General features: G+C 42.8%; 1 protein-coding gene across 6 annotated transcripts in view; it reads right to left on the bottom strand.

Annotated features, from left to right (window-relative positions):
* LOC109303880 (exocyst complex component 1) overlaps positions 1 to 10,272 on the bottom strand; it is an 86,448-nt gene that overhangs the window by 68,314 nt on the left and 7,862 nt on the right. For 4 of the 6 annotated variants that reach the window (XM_019526242.1, XM_019526241.1, XM_019526240.1 and 1 more), the window contains 4 exons: positions 9,041 to 9,174; positions 8,205 to 8,335; positions 3,255 to 3,414; positions 2,019 to 2,039 (listed from right to left, as the gene is read on the bottom strand). In XM_019526242.1, the coding sequence (XP_019381787.1) occupies positions 2,019 to 2,039; positions 3,255 to 3,414; positions 8,205 to 8,335; positions 9,041 to 9,164 (436 nt within the window). In that variant the 5' untranslated portion in view covers positions 9,165 to 9,174. The remainder of the gene's footprint in view (positions 1 to 2,018; positions 2,040 to 3,254; positions 3,415 to 8,204; positions 8,336 to 9,040; positions 9,175 to 10,272) is intronic. The other 2 variants (XM_019526243.1, XM_019526245.1) reach the window with 1 other exon arrangement.

Raw genomic sequence — 10,272 nt, 5'->3', positions numbered from 1 at the left:
CCTGTTACGCTCTGATTCTCTCCACTTGGAACAGATTCTTACATGGAGAAGGGGAAAGAAGCCCAAAATAAATGCATCTAGCTGGCAAACTTGGAACAGTACTACCATTTTACAGTTAGATAAATATATTCAACCTCCTTTAAATGAAGTGAATTAGATGGACTAATAGTCAAAGCCATATTAAATAAGAGGACAGCAAACATGTTACAAAAGCATGCATGCACACAGACATCCAAAAAACTCTATATTCTTCCAAGTCACTCATAGCATTTTAGCGGTAAGATTCCCAAAATTCACTGATGGGTGAAATTCTCCAAACTTTTTTAATGCAGACAAAGTATACATAGCCATCCCCATATCAATAATTTGTGTTAGTTTAAGATTCAGTTGGTGCTTTACAAGGGACATGTCTGTTCTTTTACACTGACACTGAGAATGTTCATTGGGCTTTATTTCTGTCGTATTCTAGAATTCTTCTAAAACGTGCTTGCAGATGTTGCATTACATCTGCCAAAAGAAAATACTTTTACTTCTTCAATGATAGGGGAACAAATAGAACCCTACTGAATTTCATGCTTCATCCACTGGAAATAAAAAGCAAGCACTCATCCATAATGCTTAGGGATTTTGCAGAGAGATGAAGAAAACTATCACAGACCTTTCCAATCCATTTCTGCCAGATTCCAAGAATTAGTCAAGAAAACCTCATGGTCACCATTTCTGAAGTGTGCTAACAAAGCTAGCAGATAGTCAGGACACTTCATATACACAGGGCAAGATAAAACTACAGATAATACCAACATCTCTATTAATTTGGCATTAGTAGGTGACATCTGAGTTCAGAATTACTGGGACTTAACATAAACACTTTCTTCTACTGCTTACACAGGAAAGCTAGGTGTTGGGCTATAACTGACAACAGAGTTGATATCCAGAGGCTTCTTTTTAACTACACCTGCCTTCCTAATCCTGAATAAAGCATCCCAACCCTACCTCCACTAACTTTTACCAACAGTTACATACACAGTCAGCTCACAGCTAGATATGAGCAATTCGCTGACATTTAATACCAAGCAAAATTAAATTAAATTAGTCCTCACCAACTGAATGTATGGAAAGGAAAAGAGATCTCCCCCAGAATTTTTGTCATGATCTTTAAGCAATTCATATTCTTGGTGACCGACTCAAATTTCTGAATCTCTAAGATTGGTAATATAGTTTTCTGGTAATTTAAAATACTAACATTTGCTATTTTATATCAACAGTTTTGGAAATTTTTAGAAATGCCAATAGCAAAACAGCTATAACCAAACTGAAACGCAATATGCACATTATTCTGCATTACTTCTGAATTTAAAAATACATTTGGTATTTTTTTAACTTGCCCATAAAGTCCCCTAAGTAGCCTGATCTTCTAAGTTAAGAATCAAATAACTCCTACTACAGTTGGCAGGAGCTGCTGGGTTCTTTGTGCCCTTTAAAAAAATGAAGTGATTTACTATTTAGGAACCTAAATTTTACCACTTCCTGTAAATATCTTTACCTGTGCTTCAAATTATGCTAAGAGAAATTAACAGAAAAGTAATTTGCTACATAAACAAACATTGGACTCAGTCACTAGGGCTCAAGCTGGTGCTCAACAAAATTTCCCATGGGAACAAGCAGTAATGAAGGAAGTGAGAATTATACTTCAAGAAGCTATTAAAAAGTCCAAACAAATAATAAATGGTAACTGCCACAGGCCTTCACTGTCCTTTTTTGTCACAATAATGAAGAAATTATTGCACTAGAATAAGAGAGAGTAAACATCTATATTCCTTATTTTCAAAGGAAGCAGTCATCCAAAGGTTGACTGAAATGGTGTACAAGATGTTAATGTACCCCTATATAGAGGTCTCAAAGTTACTTCCTTTCACAATTAGAAACCATACTCAAACTATTTCAGAAGTACAAAAGCAACTTAAAATTACAAAAAAATAATGGATTCACAGAAGAATAAAGGAAAAGGTGTTACGCACCTTCTGCAACTTTAGGTAGTTCTGGAGAATAAAAAGGTATGAAAAAGCAGAGGAAAGGAAGCAAAGAATATTAGCTAGGCAGAGTATGAACACTGGTGTTTTTAAATGGCAATAAATTTGAATGTTATAACATCACAATAGTTTGAAAAGTCAGAATTCAACATGAAAGAAGCAGATTCCCATGGGACTTCCTCCTTCAACTCCATCAACAATATTTGAATCTAGTGACTCAAGCTTATTTACAAAAACCTTCAACTGTTTAATAACAGTTTAGGAAATTCTCCATTTCTGATGGAAGTCATGTGTATTAACACTTTAAGCTGTGTTCAAAATTCTAACAAGGCAAGTCATTTTGCCTTTTACAGTTAGCCATGCTATTTTAACACAGAACAGCTTCAGCTCTGTTAGTCTGATATATCAAAGGCTGCTAAACAGACAATTAGTAGGTAAGTATGCAATTAAATATGACACAAGCTCTCCAACATTCATGTATGGAAATCAGACTGCTCTAAGCTGAAAGAATCCTAAGCAAAAGCAAAGAGAAAAGCTTGCACAAGCTTATATAAGACACAAAAGATTATAAAGTGCACAAAGGCAAATGAAAGGCCAGAATGAGAACAGTCGTCTTCCATTTACACTTACTAAATAAAGCCTGCTGGTGTTAGGGAAACATTCTTTCAATATTCACTAGGCATACAGTATATAGACTGTTTAAGCCAGGGGTAGGCAATGTTTTTTGGCCAGAGTGCTGAAAAAGCCACAATGTCTACCTTGGAAGGTGCCAGTGTGCCAACATGCTGGAACCCGGAGCAGCTGTTTGCAGCCAGCCCACGGAGCCAGGTCTGCTTGTAGCCGGACTTGCAGCCTCCCAGCCACCTGCTGGGAGCATCCTGGGTTCTGTGACTGGCAGCAGCTGCTTAGAGCTCGGGCTGGCAGTGGTGTGCCGAGCAGAATGGTCTTGCGTGTCATGCTTGGCACACATGCCGGGGGTTGCTGACCCCTGTTTTAAGCCACAGAAATCAACTTATTCCATCTTAGTGGTGGATCTCCTCTTCTAATCCATACTTGAATATATGGAATGATCTTTACCAATTGGGCAGAAGAAGCTCCAATTATTTGCTACCTCAAAAACTGATCTTGCATTACGCATGCACGCAGGAAGTGTCTGGTGAATATTTTGCCGTAAGTGTAAAGAGAAAAGTGTCATTTTTAAAAATATACATAATTTGAATATACCTTCCAAAAGCTGGGAACTAACATTTACAAAGTCAATTTTCTTTCTAAGATATCTCTGATTCAGTTTCCAGATGCATGAAATGAAAGTATTCTTTTCCACTGTGCTGCTAGCAACCCATTTGTAAACCTTGTCAAAATGCAAGTCAAATTCAGGATTTTCCTGCAAGACAAAAGACAAGACATTAGGCTCACCAATCAGGATTAGTTCTTTGACTGAAAAGAGACAATAACTAGTATTTAGAAATTCTGTGATGATGGGATGAATGGAAGTTTTACAGCTGTCATCAGAAGGGTCAATATAACCAAGAAATACACCTTAATCAAGGACAGCCCAAGTGACTTCAACAAATGGTAAATAATCCAAAGTGGACTGTATGAGGCAAAATTTGAACTAAACCATTAGGCAAAGACTACATACTGAGATGAAAGAACATTTTCTTCAACTAGGCCACTGACACAGGGTATGAAATGTGCGCTAGATTTAGGAACCCATTTGCTAATACTAGCTAAAATAGCTGGTCTTCTTACCTGTAGGAAGCAGGGTAGATTTGTACTTTATAGACTAACCAAAGCAGATATGCTCGTCTTACCTGCCAACCACCAGAATCAGCAGTGGAATCCATAGGAAGCCATAAAAATCATTCCTTGCTCCACTTCTACAGGAATCTATTTGAAATTAACTTTTTCTGTATTTTAGAGATTTATAATGTTGCTGATCCTTCAAGGATATAAGCACTTGAGGATAAATGACCAAATCAACAAGAAGATGCAGTTAATTTTGTTTTAGAGTTCCATGAAACAGGTCAGTTGCAAAAGTAAACAATTCAATCTTTTTTTTAATACATAATTTATCCCATTGGATCCAATGAGAGGAATACTGCCTCGACACTTGTTTAAAAGCTTTCTTTTTACAGCCACTTATGCACCCAGTACCGACTCTGCACTGAACATATGCTGATAAACACACCTCCTCCCCTCCTAATGACACAGTTACACAGTCAGATGTGCTCATCCTCTCAATGCTATGAATTCTCTAAAAGTTAAACTGCCTTTTGCTTCTACATGTGCCATAAAACTCAAGATGATGGGAACTGAAGTCTTCATTTTAAATATTTCCTATAAGATGAAGTAAAACAAGGCATTTCCCCTGCAGCTCATGCAAACAAGTGTGATAATTAATGGTACATTATAAAAAAATATGGTAACACAATTTTGAATGGTAAGCATTACAGATGATACACGAAGTATATATTTGGGGGTGGTAAGGAGAAACAGCACATCATTTAAGAAACTATACATCACATATATAGTCATAAGGGAACCAAATTAAAATTACACAGGTAAACAATTTTGGCATTCAACTTCTGAGTGATTAAGTTTGCATCATTACCACTTTTCATGTGGATGTGAATTTATACATACCTCATAGCAGTTGTCACCAACATTTTTTGGAGGTAGGTCCAAATGACCCAGCTTGGGCCTGTGGAGGGCCAGTGCAAGGATCTGGCTGCAGTCACTTCTCCCCTCCATCCAGCTGCAGCACAGCACAGATAAAGCACCCACCTACAGCATGTGGGGGATGGGATTCACCTAACTGCCAAAGACCCCTTGGTTCCACAGAGCCAAATCCAATGGTTTTGCAGGCCACAGGTTGCCAAACCCTGTTTTACATGATATCCACAAGCTAGTTATGCTGAATTAAAAGAGTAAAAGGGCTTAACCAAGCATCAGGCGCTCCATGGTAACTGTTTTGTGCATCCATTCCTATATCCAGGTAAGCAACAAATAAACCACAGAAGCTTACCCCTGAATGAAAGGGGACTTATTACCACAATTCAGTTTTTATTTACTGCAGGGGAGAAGCAACGCACACAAAAAAGTTAATATAAGGCAGCATAGCACGTTCCTTCACAAGCTTTTAACTTAGTATATTTTGTTCATCTGTCCACACTCACAAAGCATAATGTACATATCATATTTGAAACATATCAGCTTTACCAACTGGATGAACAGTCCTAAAATTAAAAGTACTATTTTCACTAAGCCTAAGGGAGTTCTGGCAACTCTTCTAAAACAAAACTTAGATTTACTTTTCAATTTTAGTCTTCTCAAAAGTTAGCCACCATGCATTTTAAATACTAAATAAGGAAGTATACTTGGAAATCCAAAGGTCTTTCATTAGCAGGCAAATCTAACTTTTAGTTCATTCCTACTAGGGGTCCAGCAATAAAGATTTTGTGGGCTGATACCAATGGCTGATTATTAACAAGTCACCTTGGCCGATACCAATCTGACTGCCAACATGCAGCCCGAGTGTCCAGCTGATAAGTCTGTGTGGGGGGAGGGAAAAGGTGTGGCGGGGGGGGCGCAGATCAAGGCTCCCATGGTGAGGGAGGGAGTGAGGCTGGGGCAAGGACAGGGGTAGGCAGTGCCCAGCTGGGGGCTGGCAGGGGAAGGGCAGCTCCAGCTGCTGCACACAACCCAGGGGAGGCATGGAGGGCATGTGCCCTCTGGATCTGTGTGCAGGATGAGGGCAGGCTGCCCACTGCATGCTCAGGGCTGGGGTGATGCCAGGCTCTTTCCAGCAGGGGCTGGGCTGCAGCACTTGGGGCAGGCAGTGGTGCTGGGAAGAGAACTTACAGGTAGGCTACAGCGAATTTTGGGATAGCTGTAGCTACCCCACAGCCCCCACTCTCAGTACTGCCACCATCTCGCTTGCCCACCCTGAGCACAGCCCCAGCCCCCACCAGGAAGAGCCTGACACCACCCCAGGCCCCAAGCACACAGCAGGCAGCCCACCTTGAATCTGTGTGCAGGGAAAGGAGGGCACATTCCTCACCATACCTCCCACAGGGTGCGCACAGCAGCAGAAGTCGCCCCCCCTCCCCACACCTCTCTGACTAGCCGCTCACAGCTTTGTCCTGCACCCCGCCCTGCCCAGGCAGTGCCTGCCCCTGCCCCACTCCCTCCCTCACCACAGGGTCCTCTATTTGCTCCCCACCACACACACTTACCAGCCAGACACTGCTCTCTGAGCTGCTGGGCTGCATGCATGCTGCGGATGCTCACAGCATTTAATTGGCAACATTAATCGGCCACATCAGCCAAAAAGCCAATTCCTCTTATCAGTGCCAATATAAATATGGGCCACCGTACTCGTGCACCTTGAATTCCTACATAACACCAGCTGACAAACACCAAGGAAGGGATGAATGAATGAGGAATCTGCATTTTATTCCACCATATCAAGGAACAGATCTAGTCCAAGGATTTGAAGTATTTCTAAGAAAGAAAGAAATTTTGGCCTTCCATATAGAACAGAGCCAGAAAGAAGTTTATTATGGACATACACAATTTAAAGAATACCTCAGGACTGTATGTTTTTCAACAAGTAGCCAAAGCTCTCAGAGGAGGGTTATAAAAGGTTACCTTTGCACAGAAATTCAAGGTGCACCTATATATCGGTCCCATATCAGATCAGCAGTAATAACAGCAAAATTATCAGCAGCAGCAATCAGCATTTTTTGGCCAATAACTTAACCGATAAATGCCACATGCATGCACACAGCCAGGAATGTAGCCCAGCAGCTTGGAGGGCAGCATCTGGCCAGTAAGTCCATGGGGGAAAGGGGTGGTGGGGAGGGAAGGGGCATAGGGTGGGTCACAGATCATGGCCCCTATGATGAGGGAGGCAGTGGGGCAGGGGTTGCCCAGCTGGGGCAGAGGTAGCTTCCCACTGCTGTGGCCCCCCAAGGGAGGCACGGTGGGCATGTGCCCCCCAGATTTGTGCACGGGGCCAGGGTGAATTGCCTGCTGTGGTCTCAGGGCCAGGGACTGAGACAGCTTCTTCCTGGCAGGGGGGCTGGACTGGGGCTGTGCTCGGTGTGGGCGGCAGCGCTGGGAAGGGTGGCTAACAAGGAATTTTGGGGTGCCTATAGCCACTCAAGCTCCCTGTTAGTGCTGGCCCTACTCCAGGCACTGTGCTCTGCTGCAGCTGAGCCTGCCCTGCCCCAACCTGCTCCAAGCGCAGCCCCTCCACTGGGAGGAGTCTGGTGCAGCCCCTGGCCCCAAGCCCACACCAAGCAGCCCACCTTCACCCTCACACAAATCCAGGAGCCCACATGCCCCCCATGCCTGCTCTGGGGGTGCACGCAGCAGCTGAGGCCACCCCCATCTCTCCACCACCCAGACAAGCCACCCATGGCTCCATCCTCCCCAGGGGTTGCATTCACAGCCCTGGCTGGGCAGCACCCACACCTGTCCCTGCCCCAATCCCACTCTCACCATGGGGACCTTAAAATCACCCCTCCCCCCAAGTCTTACCAGCATGACACTGCTCTCCATGCTGCCCAGCTGCATTCCTAAAGATCTGCTATCAGATTGGTATAGGCCAATATGGCTGGTTAATAACTGGCCATCAGTATCAGCCAAGAAAATCTTTATCAGTGCACCCCTCACAGAAATAGTTTTAGACGTATCTTATCTGGGTTCTTATGTATTGTTCAGCCCCACAGTTTCAGAGTGCATTCTGGTACAGGAATTGCATAGAACTCAGCACAAATAATAAATCTACAGTCAAGCTTTCATTCTACAAAGGTGCCCTGTTTCAAGGAAACCTGAATTTGGAAAATGCGACGTGGGGCTCCAATTGGGTAAAAACTAACAAACACAAATAAAATAACGGTTCTCTTTCAGTTCCTGGCCTAGGCCAAGCTCTACCCATCTGAGATATCACTGACAGTGCACTACACAGATGTTCAAGCTTTGCTGGACTCCTATAATTTAGTTCACTGGAATTCAAATACATTTGTAAGGGCCAGATAAAAGGTACAGGCACAATAAGCACATGACTATTACCTCAGCAACCATTCAGTATGAGTCTAGAGTTCACATTCAAGGAAGTTAACTTATGCTCAACACAGTTCACAGAAATGGAAAACACACACATACTTTAATAGCATCTTTGGCATCCACAACTGCTAGATCACGAAGTGCCCATGCTGTCTGTCTTTTGTAGAAATCTCCTTTATCAGATTTCTTCACTTTCACCACATTTACCTGCACTGGCCGTTCAGTTGTCACTATTAAGTAAAAAACAGAAGTAATTTCAAATGAAGAGTGAAATATATTAGGCAGAAATAATGTCTCCTGCTTCTTGGCTACATTTAAACCTTGAAAACCTGTACAGATTCAGATTATTTCACAGAATTAGCTTATAGTTTCGATCCAATGTAAAGGCATGTCTAGCTCCATCCTCTTTGAAACCACCTTTCAGATGGTTCTGGAGGGGAAGTTCTCATCAGAACACTCTGCTCTTTCATTTAGCCTGCTTACTTTACCCAACTGAGTTTAAATGGCTATGCTTCCAGCTGGCAATTCTCTCTGAGCTACTCAACTCTGATGAAAATTAACACCCAATGTATCAGGGCACTAACCAGGGTGGTTAGTGCCCTGCCCCCCCCCCCACTTGTAAGGCCACCATTTTATCTTGATAGTCCTCAGTCTGGACCAACCATCACATGTAACTTCAACTCATCTTAAATTACACTGGCATACTGCAATGAAAGTAGAAAAACCTGTATCAAGAAAACCTGACCTATTTTCACCCCATATTTAACACACTCTGCCTGTTGTAAATGGAACCACATGTTCCATATGGGATAAAAGCATACTGCAGTATGAAAAGAAGTGAAATGCAACTATTTATAAATGTTTTACTTAAAGTGAAAAATACTGAAAAGTTCATGAAAAGAAATGCCTTGCTCTGTATGTTGACTGAGACACACCTGTGGCACATAAAAAGCAGTTTCTCTTCTTTTTTCCTGCTTTGCACACATTTACAATACTCAATAAACGTTCATCATTTGGAGTGAAAATGTCCCTCTGTAGAGCATGCTTGATTGCAGTCATTTTGTCTCAGCTGGAAAACAGGTTTAAAATAGTTATTCTCTGTTCAAGCACATTTAGGACAATGCTAGTTAACATGACAAAGAATGGTTATTTACCATACAGTAACTATGGTTTTCTGGAAAGTCTACGTCGAAAGGGCTCCTAGGATACCTACACCTCATGTTACAATATCAGAATCCTTGGTTACCTGGGTACATGCCTGCTCTACACATCCTCAGGCTCTCACCACCAGAGGCACTAAGAGCACAACTACTACAACCATCTCTCACCAATTCAGAATCCCAAGTAAAGAGGACACCAAATGGCAAGCACAAAAAGGTAGGTCGTGGGAGCTACACAATCTCAAAGAACCATAGTGAATGGTAGTAAGCTACTGTCCTTCTTCCAGTTCATGTTCACAAAGATCCTGCTACAAGTGACTAGTAATAGCACTGCCTTTCTAGAAAGCTGCCCTAAGTCCAACTGCTACCAAATACACAGCTACTTTAATATTGTTGTCCCTAATTTGTACCCAATTTTGCTGCCAAGTCAAGTGTACATAAAGCATTCAAGGAGGAACCCTGAACATTAATGGCTGTGGCCATGTGGGGGTGAATAATGAAATCTATCTCCCTGGGGCTCACCAGCCACGCTCTGGAATGATGAAAGAATAAGAAGTTAATTCCCCAATGAGAAAGGGTGTAGTAAATCACCCCAGGAGCAGGATAAAAGAAAATTGATTTATTCCCTGCAGGTTGTGGAGAATCCCCGGCTGCTCTCAAAGCTCATCTTCCTTTTGCCCTCCACCACTGTGCAGCCCACTCCCCCGAGCCAGTCAGCTCTTCTTCAGTCCCACTTCCTTTTTTCTTTCCTGCTCGGACCAGCAGATCCTTTCTCCCTGGGACCTTCTCTCAGCCAGTAAGTTTCTCCTCTCTTCCTCACCTCCTTGCTTCACAGGTTGCCTCAGCTACCTCCACCCAGTCAGCCTGTCTTATCAGCACCACGGTTCCTGAATGTCCCCAGTGGTGCCCCAGCAAAGGAAGAGCCCCTGCTGTGGACTTAAGTAGCTGCTGGCTCCCAATCAGTTAACATTCACCCCAGGTGCAATCCCCTTCCCAACTGTGTTTAC

The sequence above is a fragment of the Gavialis gangeticus genome, unplaced genomic scaffold (assembly GCF_001723915.1).
Source record: "Gavialis gangeticus isolate Ggan-Ray unplaced genomic scaffold, GavGan_comp1, whole genome shotgun sequence".
NCBI classification, from domain to species: domain Eukaryota; kingdom Metazoa; phylum Chordata; order Crocodylia; family Gavialidae; genus Gavialis; species Gavialis gangeticus.
The sequence above is the reverse complement of the archived record's forward strand: the minus strand, read 5'-3'. Positions and strand labels throughout refer to the sequence as shown.